We start from the raw sequence: 26,787 nt of genomic DNA, 5'->3' as shown, positions 1-26,787 counted from the left end.
AGTGGATCTATTAAGTCGCCATCAAATATAAATCAACCCTTTCAGTCAAACTATATTTCTACCATAAAAGCTAGATGAAAGATTTCTATATTGAGTACATTTGATTTATTAGTTATAGGTTTCGTCCACAGATGTAGACTGAGCTTCGTTTCATGAAAAGTTACAAAGTTCAACAATATGATGAAAGGGCTAAAAACAAAAAGTAAAACCAAGCTGCAAGAAATGTTCACCCATTAGTACGTGTTAATAATGAACCTTGAAAAGCAGCCACTTTATTTTATGATCATTATTATTAATTATTTAAATCTACGTTGGATTAGATGAGATTAACTTATGCAAGTAGCCCTGAACCATGAATAACATGACAAATGGTATGCCAAAGTGACTCAATTTGGGGAAAGAACTTATCAGAATTTCGGTGAGAACACACAGCATTACAAAAAGTGGATGAAAGAATAAATTTTGAGTGAGTGAGGGAATACAGAAATATTGGCTGATAGAATGATGTCAATGTTGGTCACACAATGGCAACTAGTGAGTACACCATGCATTGTTTGTGCTGTTGTGGACTGAAACTGAAACAATGCAATAGAAATCAATGGTTGAAGAGAATAGTAGAACACCATCATTCAATTTTGTACACCTCACAGAACCAAATCACTAATTATTTTACTAGGCCTATACAACATAGACATTCCAGATTAATAAGACTATGATAGGATTTCAATGAAATTCCCCGGGAAAAAAATTTATAACCAGAGGCAGGTCAAATGACAGACTAAGTTTTATTGTATCTTAGATGAGTGGAGCCTGGTTCATGCACAAAACCACACAAAATATTTGGGATGCAAGCACACACAAACTAATTTTAATTTATTTGAGGTTATTGTTTTAGTATTATAATACATTATATTAACTCCTTTCAATAAATTATTTCCGAATACTTGCAGTTCGTGGACTTCTTGCTGGTCCCTATAGAAAAAACATTCAACAAAACTGGATGAACAAATGAACAAATAGGGCAAAAAAAAAATATTATTACATGTCTTCACTTTAAAAATGCAAAAAAAGGCAGCATAAACTGGATTTGGCTGAATATAACCAAATCTTGTATAAATGTAGGTTCTGTACAGACAGTGGTAAAACAAAAGCACAGCATTGCACATGTTTGACCACAGAGGGCGCTATGACATACCTTGAACAGATTGATAACAGATGGTGGATAGGTGATCCCTGACATACCACTAAGTCTCCTATATATCCTGTGACAAAAAGAAATAATGAAAACACTACTACCATATATGTTCTATTGCAAGCACATATTATTATGTAAAAATAGCTGACATGAAGGGTTCATTGAGAATTTTTTTTTTTACAATCCCACTGTAATTTTTAGGGTCACATGCAAATATATATCATATAATCACAGATTTTATTGTCACTAGAATACTGTGAAAAATAAAATATTGAGTACAATATTGATCATGTTGTATTGGTATCCTAACAAGAAATCAAGAAATTTGTTGTAAAATGTTTACTCCAACCGCTTTTATCATCTTGTACAATTTATTTGACTTTTTATGTGTGCTAATAAAAAAGAAGCATCAGTTTCATACTGCATCTGATCCACTGTTCCATCCAATCAAAATTAGCACTGAGCAACTTGCGTAAATTCTCCAAGAATATTAAATATTAATTTTGTTTATAACATTAATCCTTTGAGCACCAAAATTTTTTCTTGGATAAATTTGTTCCCATTTTTTGTAATTTGCACTAAATTCAATCTTAATTTTGGACCACATAGACAAAATATGATATTGGTTCTAGTTTTTGTTTCAAAATTTGGAAATTTTCGCAAAATTTTATGTGGGAAAAAAACTGACTCTAAATGGAACTATTTTGTGGATGGTGCCTGAAGTTGACTTTGGTGCTGAAAAGGTTAAGAGTAAAGATAGGTTTGTGGGTAATTTGATTGCATCATACTATCCTGATAGTGAAACAAATAATTCATAACTCACCAGACAGACAGTATGCCTGCATTGATTCGTTGTGTCATAAAAAATCTCTTTGTCAATGACGCAACAAATTGGCTTAAAGGTATACTGCACACAGAATAAGTAAGATAACCATCATGTCTAAGGTAACAATTGAAAAAAAAAAATGAAGAAAACAAACTTACCTATCCACAAATATGCCTGCTCTAACAGCCTGAACAATACTGCGGAATTTGGGTTTCTCATCGCTTGATCTTCCTGCTTTACTAAACTGTCGTGTAAATGTTGACGCTAACCAGTCTCGAACCTCGTTTGGCACCGCATCAGGATGCACTTCCGACAACTCATCGTCTTCGTCAAAAAGCCGCCTACCAACAGGAGGAGATCATGCAAATGAGGGACAGTGATGGAGAATACATGAAGACGATGACGTATGAGAACAAAACACTGGTTACCTAGCAACAGGATGAAAATATTAATGAGTGTAGCAATCAGCAATAAAAGTTGGGATTAAAAAGTCCCGGTCTAAAGTCACCTAAAGCAGGCAGATGAGCTTATGCAAATGAACTGCATGGGAAGCAAGATAACTCAGGCATTAGTTGATACCCAAAACAGTTAATGCTATAAGAACTCACTAGGCAACATTAATATAGTTGTCATGGTAACCACCTTAATATTATATTATATACACACCCTACTGAGACAAGCTACCATCACTAACATACCAATCTAACACATGTAGTTATATGAAATATGAAAAATGAAATATGACTAAAAATGATGGCATGACAAATTAATGTTAGTCCATTTATTATGACATGGATACTAGGACAATACAGCTCATGGACAGATTATGCGAGTTATACTATAAGAACAAGACTCACCAAAGTCGAGTGATACTCAACTCGGTTTATATACACAATACCAGGACGTAACACAGTGTTCAGTCTGATTTGATCAACATATTCTACGAGTTAAGCTACCTGCATGTACGTGTATGTTAAACTTTTTATATGTGCCTACATTAGTTTTCATAGAATATGATTATCTCTTTACACTTTACCTTCGTTAGTATTTTCTTGTGTCATTAAAATACTACCTAATTTTTGTTAGAAATGTCAACAAAAATTTTACAACAATTTTATATTTGTTTACGAATTATTTTTAGAGGTAAAATGTATTATTTGATAGCAAATGTGGCAAAGAATTTAGAGACTGCTTCATTCCACCAGTGAAATATAAACGCAACAGCAAGCTTCCTCTTCAAGTTCAGCGGAGTATAAGAACTATTTTGTTACCACGGTTACCTGCTTGACCCTGACTGCTTACTGGAGGTGCTGGAGACAGATTTTTTATCTTCGGTGTCTGACACATTGTTGTTGTCAGGGGAACTGTTGTCATCAGTGTTACTGTTTTGCTCGCCTGGGGGTCTTGGGTTTGTCACCATGGAAACCATATCACAAGGGTAAAGTCACATCACAACATCATGTATATAATGTACAATTTTTTGGGAAAAAAGGGAAAGAAATCAAAGGACAATTAAAATAAGAGCAACATGCAACATAAAACAAATATCAAAACTGAGGGATTTTCTTTTCACAACATTTTACCTTAGGAAGCTGAAAATTTCTAATCATCTCGTTCCTTAAAAACATTTTAAGGTGGGCATTCTTGAACACATTTTTTCAAAGCAAATCATCAACAGATTCTTAAGGCTGCTCAATACAGTTTCAAAAAGGTCTTTTGATTTTTTAAAAAATATTTTGTAAACATATTGCTTTCTGCTTTACAAGGTCATATTATTATTATTTTTATAATTTTTTTGTTATTATAAGAAAAGAAAATGTTGGTCATGTACCAAATGTTTTTGGATAAATGTAATAATACCTCATACAAATTATGAAATTAATCAATTCATGGAACTTGGTTAATTATAAAAAAAAATCATTGCAATTTTTTGAATGGAAAAGATGGAAAAACAATCTGCCAATAAATGCCACGGTCACCGAGTGAGCACGGTTTGTGGCATATGAGCAGCCATTCAAGCCTTAGAGCATGTAACCAGTGGAATAGTCAAGTACTTAGGTTACATTTGATCTTTTTTTGTATCAAAGTTTGGCTGACGTCACCACTGCTTAGTTGAAATATTAGAGCCGAATTTTCAAGAGGAAATTTCCAAATAGAATGCCACCTGATATTGCCAAGTACGCAACAATAAATAGTTTTTTTCAACTTCCTTAATCAAATTAAATTGAATGAAAACAAAACAAAACGTAAATAAACTTGGTAATAAATAAAATAAACAAAGTCAAATGGAGTACAATAACCTGTAAAGGAATGATTAGACAGCCTTCTGTCAGCAGAACAAAAGGATTCTAGTCAATATTACATTAAACATGCAACTACAGCGATTTACTTGGATAATATAGCACTGCATACATAAAAAAGCAGTTTATCAGAGAAACTGGGAGAGCAAATACAGGTTACACGCCACCCAGTAACAGCGATAACTAGCCAGTTCAGAGACTTGTTAAATTAATTCGTTTTAAAGTGATCTTTAAAAGCAAAACTACAGTTAATAACGTGATAATATTTTTGGTGCAAGTGGTTTTGCCGTTACTAACACTAATATAATTATGTTACATTACTAGCTGTACTAACATTCTGTTTATTTGTTATTTTAAAAATTATTCATACATTCTGGCTTCAGAATACCCCTGGTGGATGGATTATTGCCTACTGAATTAACTGTCTGTGTTTACTTAAAAATACAAAAATTATTATTACTCATTAGAATTCCAATTCAATTTGCATAAAAACAAAAGAATCAGAATAAATAAACACTGCAGCAAAATCGACATTTAACATACACAGAGCACAAGCAACTACAGGAGATGCATCTACTTTAGGTTAGAGAAGATTGGCAGAAAAACAAAAGGAAAACCAAATGCTAAAAGAGGGCGCTCTTCTACTTATTGGCAAATACATTTACCTGTCAAGCTCTTGGTGGCGCACTTGGACTGAACTAAAGGGTAGAGAGCAGAAAAGAATAATGACACTGACAACTAAAAATAATATGCAAAATGTAACTTTTCTCACCAGCAAATTTGCTTGTGTCAAAAAGACAGTGCAAAGACGGCAGGCAGGTGAAAAGGCAACCTGGCAAAGCAAACTGAAGCAAGAATTATACATTAATTTTATTTTTTACAGAGAGTTTATTTTATTTAACAATATTATACAAAATTCCTAACAAAGAAAAATTTAGTTTTATTGTGTATTTTTCATTAATAAATTCAAGGTTAATTATATTAAATTTGTTTATAAATTTTTAAAGAGTATTAAATTACAAGTAAACAGTATTTATTTTTGCTACAAGTCGGTGCTCATTGAGCATTACAATCACTTTCCCAAAAATAATTTTTTTTTGTAAGCAACATATTTTACGTCTAACATATCTACTTTTTTTAAATTTTCCTAGCAAATCTGATTCACATTAACAGCACATTTCCAAATATTTTCCCACAATTTAATTAAAATTTGAAAAAACAAAAGAATACACTGTCATTCTCAAAGATGGCGCTTGTTTTAGAACTGTCCAGAATGATGATGGATGGATGGATGGAAGGAAGGATGACACAGTGGATCGGGTTTGGACCATCAATCAATATTCCGTCAATATCATCTTAAAGGAATTCTATAAATTTGTAATATATAAAAGTATTGTTGATTTTTTCTGAATAAAGTGCAAACATGTATTTCTGTTATTTTAAATTAAACTTAATTTTGATCCAGCAAAAAGTTTTAAAAAACAAAAATATTCTAAATTATTTATATTTTTATTTTGGTAAAATTTTTGCGAGAAAAAGGTGATGAAAGTTGAAAAAAGTGAAAATGGAAAGCATGCAAAAAGTGGGAAAATATTTGGAAACATGCAGAATCTGACTAGTGCCACATTTTACTAGTTTTGTTAATTAAAATATTAAGAAATAATAGGAGTTAGTAAATTTGTTCAAATCCTTAACTACAAAATCATTTCCTGCCTCTTACTTTTATTACAATTTAATCAGTTTATGCTTAGTTTTCATCTCAAAATAAAGTTTCCATGAATGAACTTTTTTTAAGAGATTCATACACAGAATAGTTTTACAAATTTGTTGGCAGGAACATTTTTTATAGCTAAACTGTGATGTCAGTGTAAGACACACAATTAACAGTGATTGTATTAGTATATTATGACCTATATAGACTAAGAATCACTCCAACCTGTCCTGTTTCTGTATATTCAGAGGGGGTACTCTAAGAGCCACTGACTGCGTGGCGATATCCTCAGATCGGCTGGCGGAACAAGAGAAAGAAGAAAAACATGGAAAGAGAATGGCAAGTAAGATAAATTGTGCAAAATGTTTTCAGTCATTGATTGGAGCGATAACTGCTCAATACATATACTGTCCTTGTATTTTGATCCAGTGCCAAGTTCACCATGTATTTAAGATTTACTCAGCAGCCATTGTGCCTCTACCTGGTACTGGTATTGCCCAGCATTCATCTTCACTAGCGTGAAATGCAATCACCACACTAGTGACATTATCAATCTCTGACCTCTGACACAGGTCACCCTCAATTCTTGCATGCACTTTCGTAGTCGTGACAACTTTCACCACCACATCTTTTCCAGCTAGCATATTAGTACAAATAAACCATTTGCAAGTATATGTGTTCTGTTCAATTATGTAGTTGAAGTTGGCTCAAAGACAGTCAATTCATTATGAGCAAACACCATACATGTACATGTGCATACAATACAATATTTATCTTACAGAGTCATGACTATGATAATCAGGTTTGTGGGGCAAATATGTTGTAGGATAGCAATATGACAAACGTTATGACAGACAAAAGTATCACAGTAATTAGTCAATATGGTCTATCTTCTAATATTTTTTATGAAAATATGCTGACTAATTTGTGTAAAGATACAATAGTAGTAAAATTGTTATTGTGAATATGCATGTTATGTGGCTTGTCGCCACTTGTGTCTTGCTTTCAAAGTGACATATTAGAATGTATAAATCTTTACGTTCCTCCAGGGGGATGCATTCATCAGGGGATCGTAGAGGTATGCATAAAGCCTTGTTCACACGTGCTGACAAATGGAGGGTTGGATTGCTTTGTAAATTGTCCTCAAAAGTCGGCTAAATCTCTGATTTGTTTGTACATCACAGTGTTTAAATTTATTAAACTTGACATTCACATTTATTCATATCCAATTCACTTTATACTACTGGGTCGTTACAATATTATATTATATTATATTTTTATTAGACGCATAAAATCCCTAGGAAAGGATAAAAAGGGTCTTACAGAAAGAAATTAAAAAAAAAAACTACAATCTAAAAAAGAAAACAAAAAATAAAAACTTTTCTAAAAAAAATAAAACAAATCAAAAACAATAAAGACAATTTGCAGCCAAAGGTGAATACAGAATATGGAATGAACACAAAATGTGGCCTAATACACTGATAGTTGTTGCTGTTTTGTTCCATAGCTGTTTTTTAAGAAGACAGCTAAGGCTGGTGCTAGAGTATGGTTTGCCATAATCAAAATGAATTTATTCTGACTATTTTCTTTATCAAAATTTGGAACTTTATTTTGTGCAGTCAGGAATAATTTGTCCCTATGGTGACTGTAAGCTGGACATTTCATTACAAAATGTTGCTCATCCTCAACTATATTTTGGCTGCACATATCACATGTTCTTTTATCCAGCGGCACATTATTATGTCTGCCTTTCTCAATTTTAAGGTCATGGTTGCTTGTCCTGAATTTTGCAATTAACCTTCTAAGACCATGGTTCTGCATATTAATTAGGTAATTTTCAATTTTTAAATCTTGTTTGAAAAGTCTGTATGTTCTTAGTTTGTTTTTAGCCAAGGTTTGTTTTCTATTATCATTATGCATGTCTAAGATCCATTGGTTCTCAAATGATTTGTTTATTTTTTTATGAATAAAGTCTAAATTTTTCTTAATTATTTTTTCACTTGAGTTTACAATGGTGACAACATCTATATCAAGATGGCACCTTTTTAAACAAGACCTTGTTCACACGTGTCTCATCGGGGTTAAACTCAAAACTTTGAGTTCAAGCTAAACTTGCTGCGATTGATGCATCTGTTCTCATGCATTTTTTAACAGTTGGGTGAAATTAACTCTGGGTGAACCCTAGTGTTTGCTGCATGTGTGAACACCATATACAGCTGTCCTCATGTCACCCCACAAAGCGAGTACGTATACAAAAGAGATTTATTACGCACAGCAATTTAAGAGTGAGTAATAAATAAGTACAGTTTAATTAAGGAAGAGTAGACTTGATTAAGGTTTTCATTTGAACGTCATCTTTTTCCCTGCAAATATTTCGGTGTATTTTTCATATTTGCCTTGAATTTCTTCTTCTTCAATTTTGGACAAAATGGACATGTCTGCAGGGTTTAATCAACATTTTTGAGAAAATACAAAATAAGTTTGTGAAATTTGTGAAAGTTGAGACATTGATGTTCTAAATAATTAAATACAAGTAATGTACCCCTAACTCCACCACAGCATTCTCTGTGTGAAAATATTTGATTTTGTGTGCCAACAGTAAATGTTAATACAAGCATTTAAAATTCTCAAAATTACAGCTAAAAAATAAAAATAAATTCACTTCAAGTTAGTACAAATACAAATGAAATGGACACACACACTCTGAAAACAGAAAATCAAAGCTTCTTGAGTTAGTATACTTCAAACCTTATCCACATTTTAACCACACTGTTATGTTTATCGGAAATATTGACAATTTGATCAGAGTGGACCAAAATGTAAAATTTTGTTTTGTGGTTTAAAATTTAAGAACAAAATCATATAGTTAATATGAAATATTGTAGACTACATTATTTAATGTGGTAGATCAGTAAAAATATAATCTAATGAAATAAATACTTGTTTTCTTATATTTAGCATGTATTTTGACAAATCAGTCAAAATAAAGTTCAGAACCGATTTGTGTAAATCAATGAAAATAAATTTCAGTTAAAAGCTGCAGAAACCAACAATACTACAATTAAAATCTTCAAAGAAGATGGGCAATAAGCCAAAATGTAGGCGTCTTGTGTTGAATGAAAAAACTAGTTGACTTGAGGCAGTTAAAGCCTTGGGTTAAAATGGGTAACCAGGCATAGATACTTTTCAATTATTAAAGTCCCATTATGTCGTTATACTAAGTAGGTACTAGTTAGCTTGCTCTGAACACAATGCAGTTCATGGCCAAGTCTATAAGTATCTACATTTAATTTAAGAAGAAACAGTGCATGTGACCCTAATGGCAGGCATCCAGGGACAAATGGTTCTTACACTCGCAGAATAATCTTGGCCTTTCCCACAATAAAATGATATAGTTACTTGTTAAACCACAGAATAATTTGAATTTCAGGCAGGCTGCACTGAGGTTTTAATACAACTTTTCAGTTTCATCAATAAAAATCCATTTTTGAAATTTAAATAACAATAATCAATTAAAAAATTGTTCCCAAAGTTTTTTTTTTCAATTTTTTTTTATTTTTCAGGGTTGTTTGAAGAAAATAGCAAATATTTACTTTAGGGTGTTATTATTACTGGTTGGCCTTTAAAAGGTCATTATTGTATAAGCTGAGGTATTGTTACAGCTTACTGAAGTCAATATTTTCATGGTAAAGTCCTCCCCTGAAAAAACAAATTGCTACACCTTTGTTATTACTATGACGTACTTAAAATCAAGTCAATATGCTCAACCTTTGTAGTTGGTCCTAGTAGCATGGTGTGAATGTCCCCTTCATAAGAATTATTAAATGCCTCTCCATGAGAAAAACGGATCAGTTCCTAACCCTACTCTGCCGCACAAATCAAGACACTTTAAAAAGAAAAGCTCACTATAAACATTGCAGGTAGCTTTGCAACAATTATATCTCCATGACGACTTGCATGAAAAGTATGCAGAGCACGTTTAGTTGTGCAGATTCCACTATCGACAAATCATCGTTTAAGTTGTTGGAGAGTGTAGAAATAATCATTCATCTGGACAGTTGAAAACAACAGCAAGAAAGTTTCTATAGATAAACACGAAAAGGGCAATTTAAGATGAACGACCAATCTGACCTTACACGACTTCTGAATTCATCCCTATAGAATGGTTCACTGCATACAGTGTATGGCTATTGTGGCCAAATGGTGGACACAGCAAACACAGTGGATTATTAACTTGGGCAGGGGAGACTTTTTCGTGCAGAGTCTCCCTTCTTTATTGGCAGCTGTATATAATCCTATATTGACGTTTGCAAGGCTGTCTTATTTCCTATCTAAGTTTCACTGAACAATGTCCATGTGGTCACAGGTTGTAGCATTCTACATGCCCAACCATGTAGAACACATTTGATGAAACTCAATAAACATTACAATTGGTACTACAGTTGTGGCACCAGGGAGCTGACAAATAATCGTATTTGCTCTGTAACAGGAATGTGAAAATATACCAACATCTTAACATTACATAGCCCACATTCTCCTTAAGGAGTTCAGTTACTCCCAGAGGAGTTATGGTATTCTTTGAGGAGGAACTGGTGGGCCTTCTATATTAGTGTTGCTCATTAGCCATCTTAGGCAATGCTAACTGAAAACTAATGCCTGATTGGTATTAGCCACAATACTTATCATGCAACCATATAGCATAATGCATAATGTAAGGAAATAATATCCACTATAACGCAGGATACCTATATGAGGGATTTTTAACATACATACTGTAAAATCTGTATTAGAAACCGCGGCTTCTATTAAAATGGTACAATCCAATAGAGGGGGTGCGGCTTCTATTAGAGCATCTACACATATGAGAAATGATGATTTTTTGGTTCCCAATTGTTTAAAAAGAATGGGTGCGACTTCTATTAGGGATGCGGCTTCTAATACATATTTTACGGTAATAAATCTAAGTATTACAACTTATATGTGGCTAATGTTAGCTTTGTGTGGCTAATACCATCACATGGTTGTCACCACAATGGATAATGATTGCCAAGACCCAGTGCTAACACAGATTCTAAAATTCTCTAGCTATTAAATATGGATTAATGAAAACATATTTATCATGACTGAGTATGTTCGATATGGAACCCATACTATGCACAGCAATATACACATATTGGTTAACCTTTTCACCACCAGCTCCCTTTTTTCATCACAAATTCACAAAATAGTCCCGTTTATAGTCTGCACTTTCCTTCAGAAGATTTGGAAAAAAAATAGCCAATTTTTTTGAGTAAAAACTGAAAATTGACTCACATTTGTCTGTTGATTCCAAAATTAAGATTAATTTTCAGAAATGTTGAAGAATATAAGAAAAAAGTGCAGAAAAATTTGGCTGAGAAAGTTAAATGTGTTGAGTAAATACACAAACATTGAATGAATTTGAACACGCGTGACCTTGACGACCATCATCCACTACGTGTCTAGCTATCATATATTACCGTATGTTACAGCAAGTCATATTTATGCAGAATCAGCTGATCAGAATTAAAAAATGCTAATCCCAAATAAAGAAGTAACTGACATGTTTGCTTTTTTTGCAATTCGATTACTATTGACTTGTTTTACTACGAAATTGCAGATTTTGTAATTTCCTGTGTGATATCACAGCATCAGTGAAGCAGCGATTGTTGCTTTGTAAACATGAATGCTCACTATGCACATTTGAGTATACTTTTGTGTGGATTTCACGGTTGACTGAGAAACAAATCATCCTTTAAAACATGAAGGATATTAAAACTTCCTTTGAAAAGATACTACCAGATCTATGTTCCCAAGGTATAGTAAAGACAGCATAAAACTATACTTATCACCATGGCGATACTGAACAGACACACGGTAAATGTGACGTAAGAGTGCAATTGTTGATATTATTAAGCACTAACATGTGAATGCTTACTCAATTCACATGTGAATGCTTACTGTATTGGCCTCTTCATACAGCAGAGCCTGCATATGACAGTAGATACTGCTACCAATGATTCAGTTTTGTACTGTAAATCCTTTTATTTTCGCTGCTTCTAATTACTTTACAATTGAGTACATGGACAGGGATAAGTTTGAAGCGACAATAGCTATGGTTTTGAACGTTTGTTTAAATATAACTATACAAAAAAAAACAAATCTTACGGAAATAATATTTTAGACACAATTGCATGGACAAATTGACCCTACACAAGGCTAATATCACATAAAATGCGATGTGAAAACTAAGGATTGAGTAGGCGCCATTTTTATTGAAATTAACCACATGATAGGAATCATAGAAAATTAGACGTACAACATTATTACGATTTAAAATCATCAGTGAGAGGCTGACAGAGAGATTTATTTGCTAAAGCTGGCAACGTATTTGACATTTCACCTAGGGCCCCCAGTAAGATATCATCTTGTACGATAATCCCCGAGGTTAGCTAGACAAAGTTGAATTTCAATAGATGGCGCCCTCTGAAGACCTGGATGCAACCGTGTGGCCATCTTTTTTTGTTGGTACATACCATATACACTATGCTTTCAGTGTGCACATTTCAACAACAGTTGTTCAAAACAGCTTTATTATCCTATATGAATTCTTGAATTTGTAAAAGCTCTGGGTAGATAAATTAAATCATAATTACTAATAGTTGTAAATAATGAAAAATGTTTTAAAAACAGCCATGGTGGTTAATACAATTGGTAGATTATTTTGTTCCCTATTACCGACCGGTTTATTCACTGGCAAACGGATAATCTACTGTAGAATACTTTATTTTCGCTTGGAATTAATTTTCGATGAAGGGATGGTTCAGTGAAAATAAAATCCAGTGAATATACGTTTTTTTCCGACGTGTTTTACATTCAATTTGTCAAAAGTCAGTGGAAATAAATTCCATACAAAACACTTAAGAAGTGTTTTCATAGAAAATTAATTCCAGCTAAAATAAAGTATTCTACAGTAACTGAAATATGAGACTGTTGTGTCTAATTTACCTTTCTGTGGATGATGACATACTTTTAAATAATGACTATTTTCGCAGAAAATTTGTGGTCTTAAAGCGCAGTGGTTGTCGTGTCACAATGCACAGAAAATGCAACATTTACATGCAATTCAAACTTGTGCTGCGCGATGGCTACTCTTTCAAAATTTGCACCGAAAGTGACATAATTTGTTTCAACTGAAATGAAGTACTGTGGAATACTTTATTTTTGCTGGAATTAATTTTCGCTGAAAAGGCTTTTTGGGCGTTTAGTATGGAATTTATTTTCACTGATTTTTGATCAGTTTAATGTGAAATATAGCAAAAAAAAGTATTCCAAGCGAAAATAAAGTATTCTACAGTAATTAATCATAGGTGAAAGGTCAGCTGACGAACTTAAATGTCAAATGGACTTTATTAGAGCTATACCGAAATAAATTGTCAACATGCTGTTTTCATTTGATAACGATCTGGTGTTGTGTGCTGTTCAACAACCTGTATTAACGTCATTTCAAATCACCGTGATTATAACGCGATAATTTCTCCAACATGACACATATAGCTACATTTGTATTAAACATGTAATTTGTTAACGATTGTCATTCAGTTCAAAGGTCAAGTAGTCTGAATAACAATGAATGAATGATACAACAAATATTTAGCTTCTTTACAACTATTTTAAAAATTAAAACTGATTCATTTTCATGCTGATTTTGTATGTGTCTATTTTAGTATATTAGTATTATTTTATGTAGCATAAAATAATACAAACTAATTCTTAATATTCTTATTTTCAATAACTGCCCTGATATTAAATGAAAGTCATTAGACCCAGAATAAAATATTGGAAAATGTGTGCATACGTTATTTGTTATAGGTTTTGTCTCATAATTTTAGGAGAAAAAAAGAAAAATTTTATTTTCATGAAAAATCGTAATAAAAGCACATTTTCAAGACAATATTAAAATAAATATAAATAGGAAAATATGCATTGGCTTTTAAAAATAAATTAACAGGAATTTTTAATTAAAAACACAAATTCGGTATTAACAATGAACTCAGTTTTATATAAGATGTCATTCACAACAATTGGTGAATAAACATGTTTTTAAAATATAAGTTATGTAGCGCTAAGAATTCACCAAATTGAACAGGGAATTTGGAATTCAATTATGAAAATCTTATTATTAAATATGTTGACACTCAAAAAGAAAGAACCTTGAACAAAAATTTGTCACGAACTGAATTGAACTCGATCCACCATAGTGTTGTAATAATAAACACTTTTATAGATGAATAATCTCACCTCAATACCAGGAGTTCAGACAGTTATAAACAAATACTCCAATTTTATGAGAGGTTTTTGTTGTATTTCAAAACAAATCAGATTTGAGTACAAGCATTTCATATATAATTCTACTCAGAAAGACCATATTAATCTTGGTAGTATTTTAGTATTGGGGAATCAGAATCATCACAAATAGCAGTGGAAGTATTCTACTCAGAAAGACCATATTAATCTTGGTAGTATTTTAGTATTGGGGAATCAGAATCATCACAAATAGCAGTGGAAGTATTATTGGTATTAAATAATCTGCAATGACGCAAATACAGACAATAAGATTATAAAATTCTGGAGGCGAAGTTTTATTGTCAATAAAAATAAAGTTTCCTGCGTCTAGACTTGTGATCTGACATATTAAACCCGCAACATGATGGAGCATTTTTCTCTAGAAATCAAAGGCGCCAAGGCCATGATTACATTATAAAACAACAAACAATGTGTTTGCCGTACTAACAACCCTGCTTAGCGACCTAACTGAATGATTTTGCCGAGTAACAACAATATAAACATTAGAAACTCAAGATCTGTAATGAAAGCCATCAACAAGTCAATGAACCCAGATATTGTATCCAGTTTTATCCATTCTAAGGGCAAGGGCACAGCACTAGAAGTATAAAGTCAGCATCTTTATTACCGTACCTAAGTCATAATTATTTCATTGATTCAGAATTAAAAGTTATTCATTTCCTAAATGAAAAATGAATCGAATTATGTTTCAATCCAATTGAAATCAGACTTTAATTTTTGTGATCATGACCAACCATGTTTCGAAAGTTCATAATTTAAGATACAAGAAATTTAATAGGAAAAAAAAAAACATTTGTAAATAAAAGTTTCTATAAAACTGTACCAAATAATACTAAAAGGTGAATAAATATTATTAAAAAAATTAAAAAGAAGCTTGATAATCACATATTTTGTCTTGGCAGAAATAGCACCACATTCTCAAATCACAACCCCCCATGCAATCCACCACTTTTTAATTTGTTTAGCTAATTAATAACAATATTATTATCTGGCAAAAATATAGGTGACAATGAGTTTCAAGCAACAGGTGGTTGGGCAATGATGATGGTTATAAAAATATAATATTCCATAGCTTAGTTCCCTCCCCTATACATTAAATATTTTGTCCCTCGGTGAGCACATTGACCAAGCATGTAAATGTTTTTATTATGGGAAAGGATCTGGTGTGGTTATTCAGGCAGAACCATTAGTAAACATTATTATGTTAGTATCCTGAATACCAAGTGTATTGTTAACGCTCAAGACTTTTCATCAAAAGTCATCTTCATGATACAAGAAGAAGATTGACCCCAGACAATGTTTCGAAAAGATTAATATTAATATGTTACTTACATGGACTGATAGTATTTATTAAATGTACACGAAACTATATGCATTAGTCTGGTAGGAAAGAAAAACAAACTTTATGCTAAAAGTTTGGCCAAATCTTTGCTAAGTTGTTTAGCAGCGAGTTATGGAATCTTGCATGGTCAAATTAATACAGACACATCTAGGTACCAAAGTGTTTTAAATTGCTCCTCTGGATTATAGTTTGACACCATTTTAACATCAACAATAATGTTATTGTACAGAGCAGGGTAACACGACTATTAAAAATAGAATAGTCACATATTAACCATGTTAGGCACTCCCAAACTAAAATGACTAGCTTTTGAGTACAATACTGAACACATGACTGCACATCAGTGATAACAGACTCCTATTTAGCCAAACATTCCAAAAAAGAGATGTAGAATTAGTGATTTTAGAAGGCAAAAATAAAATAAAATACAAAATGTTGACTCTCTCTCTCTATTTTAGGTGGTAAACACATGTTACCAATGTTTATAGGTATAAAACAAATAATTCTTATTTTATGGTAACCCTTAAACACACATACATGCACATTATCCAACGGTATTTCTAGTTGCTGGACTGACGATATCATTGTTGTGCCTAGCATATCTAGGTATCGGGACAACCAGATAAACAAATAGATAGTTTTATCATTGTTGCACCATGGACATATTTGATGATCATATTTAGCCCAAGGCTTTTGGGTCGGGACACTGAAAGAGGCAATGTGTCGCCATCACAAATATGTGGATTAACGTATTGCTTGCCAAGTACTTCAGAATGCGGCAACACAGATTTCAGTGGCTGCGGCAATAGCAGATGGTAAATTCAGAACAAAAAAATTATTGAGATCTATATTTTTAAGCATTAAACAAACAACTGATTCTAATACTTTAAATAAAAACACAAATTAGTGATATTTACCCTTTTCCTGGCATGATGCGTTGATTTAAAGCATTACCACATGGACGGTGTTTATTGCTTAGTTGTTGGCGACTAGAGCTCTTAACGTTCTCCCCTTCAGATAAAAGGCAATGATTACGAGGCAGTCAAGCACTCATGCCAAACTCTCAATAAATCACCTGACCACTGATCGTTGATGGTGTAGACGTCAAAATCCGAGTGACGTTGATCACCAAAATTGTTTATACAATAGCCTTGAGAGTAATTCAACTCCGCACAAATGCTGGACCCATTGTTCATTGTAAAAGAATCCGACTTTTGGGATTATTTGCTGACGGTTTTAGCTTTAATCCTCCTGGACTATAGGTAAATGACGCCAAGAACTCTTTCAAGGGAACTTTTACAGAGGACAATCGCTATTTACATTTTTTTTTTTTAACAGTGTTCACTAGCAACCTTCAAGGATAATAGCACAGTAACGATCAGAATGGGTACTTGGTGCTACTACACTCCAGAACTGACCCACAATAAATATTATACTTAAGCCTTTCAATACGGTAATTTGAGCAATGTTATTGCAGCGGTGAATGACGCTAAATGATTAACCGTTGATGGGTCAAAACAAAATTGCCATAGAAGGAGGAAATTATACAAATGATTGTAGCGGTTTGAGTAACGCTAAACGATTAATCGTTGATAAGTTGAAACAAAGTTTGGCATGAATGATACAAATAAACATTCTTGAACTTGGATGTACTGGTATATCAGAACAATTCATTTACACTAGATTTAACTCATTCATTCAAATATCATAAATCATTGGCTTATCCACATCAACATTTTTTTAAAAATGCCGATCAAAAATTATCATTTAATCTAAATCAAACTAATATTTTTGATTGATTCTTTAGCTCAGAAAAATATAAATAATTTAAAAATGTTCATCATTCAGTGACGAGCGTATGCACCATACAAGTATGCCTTAAATTCCTCTCCTAATCTTAACTGAGAGGGCGTAATCATGAGTAGTTGTGCAATAAGGCAGATACTCTGTGCCCTGTTAGATCTGTTGTGTTACCTGACATTTTTTGTATGTGCAAATTGTTGAAGGTTCATAAGTTTATTTTGCGCAGGCACCATATTCCATATTTGGGACTGTGTGATAGGGCTGTGTAACCATCTTCCTATCTTGTACTAACTGCATCAACGATCGATGATCAATTTTATATAGGTACTACACGTTCTCACAAAATTATATGTGCTAGAGGTCATACTCATTTTAAAGCAACTGAATTTGCCAAGCTACATAAAATTGTCCGGGACATGTAATTTTTGACTATTTTCAATAAATTCATATATAGGTAGATGAAGTGTTGTTTTTGCTGTTGTAAGTTGCAGAATTTGTTGTCAACAAATGAACCAATAGATCTTAGCCATAAATGGCCGCTGAAATCTCATCAAGCCATGGAAAATTTATTTTCTCCCATTTACCATGCCCACTCTCTTCCTATGTATAGTATTTGGAACAGTGGGAGTGATATTGGGGAAAAATGAAACTATTTGACGAAAAAAGCAAATTCTGTCACTCTCAATAATATCTTGGCAGCCATTTGCATGTAGTTGTAAATTTGTATAAAAGAATAAAAAAACATCAAATATCACATGACATATTCACACTTGCCAAGTTTGATACTACTGAAAAATAAGTTTTGACTTGAAAAACTAGTTTAGAGAGAAACAAGATTGTTTGTGCCACAAGAGGGCAGTCTACATCTGGAAATTGGAAGTTTATAAATTAGTATAATCAGAGGTAAAGAATGAAGCATAGGTGGTGGTGGGAGGAGGGGTAATTAAATTATGCTAATTAGTATTTTTTCTCATAATTTATGGCAGATTACACAGAAAAATCCACAGTTAGTTACAAACATAAGTTTTTAAAAACACTTTATTATTACAAAATTTGTGAAGCACATTCACTAATTTAAATCAAATTTTAGAATTCCTCCATAGTTGCATAAAAGTTGAAACTATCACTTGGGTCCAGGACCCCTCCCCCTCCCCAAATTTCCAATGTTGAATTATGTCACAACTACATTTAATAAAAGCACCGGTACGTGTATTTATTTATAAGACATAGTTAAAATATTTAGGGAAGTTCCACTGCTGTAAGAAAAAATGTTGTCTTTTGAATAAGTATATGTTACAGCTGCAACTATATGTTCCTAAACGTAATGAAAACAAATATGAAAAATAATTTTAAGTCATGCGTTCCTACCTTGTTTCATCCAAGTAAACTGATTCAAGCACAGAAGCAGCATACTCTAAATTTTTCTTCAAATCAGCGACTGATACATCTCCTTTTTCTGAATGTTTTATAAGGTAACGTAGCCTGGTTGCTGCTTTGTCCAGAGCCTCTGCAGTGTCTGTCTGAGGCAGGTAATCAGTTCTCAAGTCCAGTGCATTTTCATCAATATCTTGGTGGCTACGATGTCGAGTACGCGGGCCTGTAGAACCAAAGAGCTTCTTAGAGCTACTATTGGATCGCTTGAGAACTGTGAAAGATTCATCGGTCCCTTTGAAAATGAAAGCATGAAAAGAAATAACAAACTGGGGAGGAAAAAAAAGCACCAACACCCTTAAGCAGAGCTAAGTATAAAAACAAAGGCTGCAAAATGACAAACTCTAGAGGGCGCATTCCACCAGTATATCAGTAAATTAATACCGGTAAGTCATTCATAAGCAACGTAGCATTCAAAAAGCATCAAACTTTATACATTCCTGACATGCACAATCAAAGCTAGTCATTCAATCTTTATGACCACTAAGATATTTTAGTATTGGACTCATTTATGTACAAGACAGGAAGACAAAAGATTTAAGCCAAGAGTGAAACGATTATGTCCGACTACTGTAGAGAGTCATCCAATTGATAGGTCAATCATATTGCATGCTGGGAAGTAGGAAAGTGCAAAAAAAATATTTCATGCAAAGCTGGAGTGTGAAAAGATCAAAAGCATTCTGCAATTAATTATGGCAAATGATAGAGTACCCCTGTTAAAAGCAAAGAAAGATAGTCTCAAAATGGATCCTGAATCTTACAGTTCTGTTGCAATTATACACTATACCTGTAGAAATCCAGAGAACAGTTTTTCATTTTAAAGAGCCAAGGTTTGAATAGCATAAAACAAATTTCACATGGCAATGGACATATCAAATACAATGTGCGTCCACTTAATTTATTAGTTGAGTACTTTGGGAGGGGGGGAGGGGGGGGGGTTTGCTATAATTCAATAAATTGATTTACCTGCCCCCCCATTGAAACTGCTCTTTGAAATTCTACTGGAATAGTGGGGAATATATTACATTACTTGAAAATACTAGAACTACACATAATATTAAGTTAACTTTTTGAGCGTCAAATTTGTATTCTGCTCAAATGAGATTTTTTTCATATTTTTTGTAATTTTCACTAAATTCAATCTTAATTTTGAACCAAACCGACAAAATGTGACATTACTTATATTTTTTTATAAAAAAAGTTTAAATTTTTAATCACATTTTCTAAACATTTTCTGTACTTTTCACTAAATTCAATTTTTATTTTGGACCAAACAGACAAAATGTGACATTACTTCTAGTTTTTGATATAACAAAATTTTGAAATTTTATGTCAAAAAGAGCGGCTATCTAGTGAAAGTATGTCATTCAAAGGTTTAAACAAAATATGTGGTAGTTCGGTGAGAACATTATTGCTCTAGATGTGCATCACTGGATTGAACTATATCAATGACAGCAATTAAAGATATTAAAATTTGGATGCAAAAGTTTTCAAATTTGTATGTATTTATATATAATACTTTGGTTAACCTTAAACCAAATAGCCAATTTTCCATTGGCTGATAGTCTTGTTGCAAGGGTTTATTTTGGGATGTGATAAAAGTTGACATTGACTTACAAAAAATTTCACAAAAAGTGCAATATTAATATAAAAATAGAAATAAATACTGAATTATAATTTTGTCAGGCTGTTGAGACTTTTTCCCAAACCACTTTGTTCAACTGTCATTACATCCACCCTTTTCAAGGTATACAATGATGCCAAAAATATATTGTTTCACATTAGCCATAAATCTGACAATATTAATATTGTTAGACAGTGAATTTATTTTGGGGAATTGGGCCAATAGTTGATCAACTAAGGGACGACGTCAAAAGATCGATGTTGGATAAAAAACTTATTTCCTTTAGTTTGGGGATGGGGGGTTTTGACCTAAAAAAGTTTCCATCCGACAAAAAGGATTTTATTTTTTAATGAAGTCCAACAAATATTTGTACATGTAGTTCGTTTTTTTTTTCTATCCAATCATAGACAGAAATAACCGGAAAGGGAAAAAAAACACAGAAAAATGGTTTGGTTCGAGTGTACATCTGTGCGTCAAATGAGGTGCATTTGTAAAATTTTTTTACACCCACCCGACAACCAACTGCTATGCAATACTACTGTCCGATTATCAATTTGTATTTAATGGTGAATGTAGTCTGACGCCATGACCAAGATTTATCAATTAAGTTTCAGTGGGGGGTAGGGGGGTTTGGAAAAAAACTAAAGGAATTAAGTTTTTTATCCGACATTGATCTTTTGACGTTGTCCCTAACCCAGTACACCTTCTTGAAATACATGGAATATATATTAATTTTTATACACATTATGTATGTCTAGAAAAATAATAATCCCATATAATTTTTTTACATGACACACATCCTGGTACTTTCTGGAGGTATTATTATGTCAAAACAACAAATACTATAAGTCCTTTTTTACCATTCTTTAAAACCTCAATGACAACTACTTGCATTTTTGGGATATTAATTGAGAAATTCTAATTGACAGTGAATTTACACTCCCAGTAAGTACCAGGATGTGTGACCTCTAGGTTATGTGAGAAGCAGCTTAAACTGATTCAGTGTATCAATGCATGACTTGGATAAATCGGTTTGGAACAAAATAACAACACCCTTGGGTCTTTCACACAATCAATAGTTTACACATGTTCATTAATATTCTTTGTGCTATCATAAAAGAACGTAAAAAAAAAGACGCTCTATAATTTGACTGCAAATGTGACGTCAACCACCAACTCAATCTACATTCAGCCATCCCATAATACGCATTGACCTAAAGTTTGATACTAGAGACAAGAACAAAGCAATTAAACTCCCAAATCAATGTTTTTCATTCTAATAATTTTTTGTTTTCTAATTGCCATTCATCTTTATTCTATGCGACAAATCTATAAACAGCGCCCTCTATGAATGAATCATGTTTGTGATGTAGTTGTGTGATTTGAACTTTAATCAAGACAGTTTTGTTCGCAAGAATGAATAGAATGTAAAATACTACTACTAATATGGCCTACTATGAAATCTCTGTCTTTCTGGGAAAGAGTACTGCCAAGTATACACAGATAGTATGGCAAAATCCCACAAACTGATCCTTGTGGAAAAATTTGACAGACAATATCTTCAAGGAAAAATTCTGGTGCCAACACTTGAGATGTCAACAAAACTATATCTTTAAGTATGTCTGTCTTTAATTCTACATACACAACCTTCTGAAATTCAATGACAACGCATTGGCTACTGGAAGCCGTCATGGATAGCTGATATGAACAGTACGCAATGGTATGAGCAGGTGATTGGTTAATAAAGATTGCAGTATAAATGGCGGTGTGAAATATAATTTGATGCCAAACAAAAAAAAAAAATTTAAATGTAATTTTAATGTTAAATTTTAGCTTTGGTATTTTGTCTGCCAGGATTGTGTTTCATCAGGATTTTATCCTTGTGAGTTCCACCATTGAGATTTTGTCCATACTCCTTTTTTGCATATACAGTGCAGTCACATTAACCTACAGGTCAATACTCTTGCCGTACTTTCGTTGCTGTACACTCAAAATAATCTAATACATCAGACATGTATCAATCAACATCTTTAAAACAGACTAATCTATTTTTCAGATTAATACATTTTGAAGATTACTGGCAGTGACATTACCGTATGTATTAAGTTACTGTGGTAGGATATTTTACAAAATATCACCACAACATGAGAAGCAATATGAAGGTAACTTTTCAAATTTTCTGTAGATATTATTTTGGGTTTTGATCGACCATAAATAGTTCACAATATACATGCAATGTTGAACAAAAATTACTGAAAACTACATTAAAAAATATGCATTTCCAAAAATTGATTGACTGATTACGTAAACTTCTACACAATTTCGTCAGACTGTAGTGGTTAGTGACAAATAACTCGTAAAGACGTCATCTGTTGACGCAAAATAAAAAAACATGGTTGTAACATCACCATAGATGTTCCCATTGAGCGGTGCATGACGTCACAAAACACTAGGGGAGTAAATAAATAGTTGCTCAATATACATTAATCTTTATACCACTTGATATATATGTAATTAGACAGAAAAGACCATTGCGAGATATCATGTAATAGTGCAGATTACGTAAAATATAGAGCATGCATCATATTTACAGTGTCAATTAAAATTAAATAGGAAGTGTTTTATTACATTTTGTTTGCGTAATAGAAATAAATTAGAACATCACACTCAATCAATAGATTTCCCAGAAATTGGATGACTAGAGATAGTGTGAAAAGTGAAGGACCTGTCTTTATAAACAGCTGCTGTGTGTTAAGAGCTCTTCCTTGGTTCACCTAATATGATAATTACAATGATCAAAAGATATGTAACAAGATATGGCCAGACATTACTTTGTAGTATGAATCATACTGTTTTTTCATCCCAAACCACATACCTAACAGAAATTATAAAGGTGATTACCCTAAGGTAATACTGTAAAATACTTTATTTTAGCTGAAAATAATTTTCACTGAAAAGACTTTTTAGGTGTTTTGAATGGGATTTATTTGCACAGATTTTTGACGAGTTGAATGGAAAATACATGAAAAAAGGTATATTCGCTGGATTTTATTTTCACTAAATCATTCCTTCAGCGAAAATAGCGTGAATTAGTTGCAAGTGGAAATAAAGTATTTCACAGTATAACAAAATGCAATATGTAGGCTCATCTAAAATTGTTGGGAAGTAATGTGTCCGGGCATATATACTTTGTATGTAACACGTGCTTCAAACCTTGTTTTTTCCCACCAGGCATGATTTAATAAATACACATCAATGCCATCTGAGAGCCTAAACTGAATGTTTTTTTTAAACATTTCAGCATAGACCCTCCAGTAGATCTACTGTAAGGTCGGATTTCAGTTATATTGAGGTCAAAATGTGATCCAATGACATGACTCTTGATGACACCGTGTTTTTGAGAGGTTATACCCCCCATATGTACATCTTGTAGAGCTTTTAAGTTTCATGTTTGTGTTACATACACAGAAATTAAAAGCCTTATAAACAAAAAGGCAGCCGCAGTGAAATGGAAACTTCAAACAAATTATTCTTCAGATTAAATTTATCTGTACAATCTAGTACAATTTGTTCGTATGAAACACACAGCGGTGAACGAGATTAGCGATAAATCTTATTGTTGACTGTGGTTGGGTGCTGCATTCAAGTTTAACTTGCGTAAATGAATCTCACCAATTTTATTGGTCAGCAAAAATCAAAACAATTACATGTAGTTTCCATGAAAGGAAATATGACAAAATATACTACTGGTCTACCAATGTTTTGAAAAATTATAAAAAAAAAAGTTTAATACATCTGAATTTTGTCAAGGTGACCAAATACAACTAGGTACAGAAAAAACATTTCCCTATTTTGATGTTTTAAGCAATTTTTACTGGGTTTCAAGTTCACAAACTTGCAGGGAAACAATGATTGAACTTAGCAGAATTTACTCGTTGGCGAAAATGGCAAAAATGAAAACCAGTGAATTATCAATGCATTTAAAGGACTTAAAAAAGGGATTAAAATTAAATTTTAAAAATCCGAACATGAAATGACAGAGCCAAATTTTGAGACTTTGATTCCATCTGCTGTCAGTTTCAGAAAAATAGAGGATTACTAAACCATTTATTTTTAAAGTATTGACAAGACAAGGATGAAAAGTGTTGTCTTAAGATACGTACTTGACAGGTGTCCATTTCGGGCATTAACGGCGCTGTCATCTTTAGTACCACGTTGGTTAGCCACTGAAAAATACAACAAACACAAGAAATTGTTTTAAACTGCCACAAAAATATGCATTAATGCAACAATCAGGCTCTCTTTATCACATTCTCATATGTAAGCCAAAAACACTTATTTACTAATTTCCGATCATTCTACCATAAAATCTGTATTAGAAGCCGCATCCCTGATAGAAGTCGCACCCATTCTTTTTGAATAATTTAGAATAAAAAATTCATCATTTCTCATATGTGTACATGCTCTAATAGAAGCCGCATCCCCTCTGTTGCATTGTACCATTTTAATAGAAGCCGCGGCTTCTAATACAGATTTTACAGTACTTGTCATCTCTGAAATGTGGAATTTTCACCACCAGAAATGGTTATGTTCTAATCATTTGCTATCGTTGTTAGGACAGCATTTCAGGAAGGTCACTGCGACCTCTGTCTAAAGACAGACAAGTTGTGAGCACCCAGTCAGATAAAGATACCTTGCTGTAAACTGATAAGCCAAATTTTGTCTTTCAACAGATTAAGGATTGATCATTTAAAATTGTGAGGGAATCTTTTTCCATGCACTTGCTTCCACCCTGTTTACTTACAATTTCATTAGTATATCGGTATATCTATTTTCATCCCAAGTTTCAAAGAAACCACTGCCTTATATTAAACATCAGCTGTCACCTCTAACCACCCAATTTTTTTCAATATACTCGAATCATTTCCTATTTGCATTTTAAACAGTATTATACTGTGTGATTTTATACCATATTTGCTCTATTAGAAACACATCTCCAATAGCAGCACATGTAATACAACTGTTACATGTTTTGTGCCCCAGGTCATTAAATTATGAATTATTTTGATTATATCGCACACACCTGTCATTTTCATGAGTTTATGCATTACTAATAATCTTAAACAAATATGGTATTTCTTAATAGAGACTCACTGTCTGAAGATTTCCAGCATTTTTAATCCTACAAACGAGTTCTTTGTAAAATGATGCATTTTATTTAATAGGGCTTGTGGCTAACATAAAAGAAGATATGGTATGGGTACATCAATAATGAATGTACATTGGCAAGTTTTTACATCACATGCATTACACCTTTGTTTTGTACTACAATATGTGCCATTTGTAATGAAGTTGAATATGGAAGTTTTGTATAAATGCATTTAAATTAAACTTCTGGAAATTTTTTTTAGGAATCCCCATTCCTGTAAATTGCGCCCTCAAGCAAGGAAGCACTGCTATGATGTAGAAACGACATAGATGAATGAACACAATGTTGTTCAAAGCGACAACTGTTGTGTAGTCATTTAAAATATGGTAAATATTTCCAAAACTTAATAAACAGGATAAAAACAAGCCTTTCTTACACCCATCTAAGACGCATACTGATTTGTTGCTAGACAGCGCAATTTTGAAAAGAGAAATTATTCATTGTTAGAGGGTGCACTTATCGGAAAAGTGTATTGATTTTTCATGAAGTCAGCTCACGCAGTCTACCTGCCAGGCGATTTCAGAATTTAATGAAGATACTACCGCCATTTGTAAAGAAGTACGAACAATCGATCAAAAAATTCCCAATTTTTTTTCACCAAGTAAATTTTATGGTGATACCTTCCGGATCAAAAAAATTCCTATAAATTGTCTCTGGTAAAATTCACAGTATGCTGGAATATCAGCTCCACAGGGAATCTACGAGCTGAGTAATTTAAATCTGAGAGCATTGCGACTTGAATCATAGGAAATATACTATAGGGATTACATTCTATTAAGCTACAGGTCTGTATAGCATCTTCCTGCCACAGGGAAAGATGTAAATTACTCTGGGGGAAACTCAATAAACCTAGCAAAGATTTTAATCAAGCACAAGCCATGATAGAATGAGTAACTCTTGTAAAAACACATTTTTGAATTTCTCCACTGTACACAGGATAAGGACTATGCATCAACACAGT

General features: G+C 32.8%; 1 protein-coding gene across 5 annotated transcripts in view; it reads right to left on the bottom strand.

Annotated features, from left to right (window-relative positions):
- The window catches only part of LOC100376069 (dual specificity calcium/calmodulin-dependent 3',5'-cyclic nucleotide phosphodiesterase 1A-like), a 206,146-nt gene that overhangs the window by 18,562 nt on the left and 160,797 nt on the right, over window positions 1–26,787 (bottom strand). For 2 of the 5 annotated variants that reach the window (XM_085495896.1, XM_085495897.1), the window contains exons 2-8: window positions 24,781–24,843; window positions 18,931–19,228; window positions 4,987–5,019; window positions 3,302–3,424; window positions 2,180–2,362; window positions 1,196–1,262; window positions 949–972 (exon numbers count right to left, since the gene is read on the bottom strand). In XM_085495896.1, the coding sequence (XP_085352022.1) occupies window positions 949–972; window positions 1,196–1,262; window positions 2,180–2,362; window positions 3,302–3,424; window positions 4,987–5,019; window positions 18,931–19,228; window positions 24,781–24,843 (791 nt within the window). Of the gene's footprint in view, window positions 1–948; window positions 973–1,195; window positions 1,263–2,179; window positions 2,363–3,301; window positions 3,425–4,986; window positions 5,020–16,676; window positions 16,764–18,930; window positions 19,229–24,780; window positions 24,844–26,787 lie in introns of those variants that run through there. The other 3 variants (XM_085495898.1, XM_085495899.1, XM_085495900.1) reach the window with 3 other exon arrangements.

This window comes from Saccoglossus kowalevskii, chromosome 22 (assembly GCF_978046115.1).
Source record: "Saccoglossus kowalevskii chromosome 22, keSacKowa6.1, whole genome shotgun sequence".
In the NCBI taxonomy this organism is placed as follows: Eukaryota; Metazoa; Hemichordata; class Enteropneusta; family Harrimaniidae; genus Saccoglossus; species Saccoglossus kowalevskii.
Note: the sequence above shows the minus strand (reverse complement) of the source record. Positions and strands in the feature narration are given on the sequence as shown.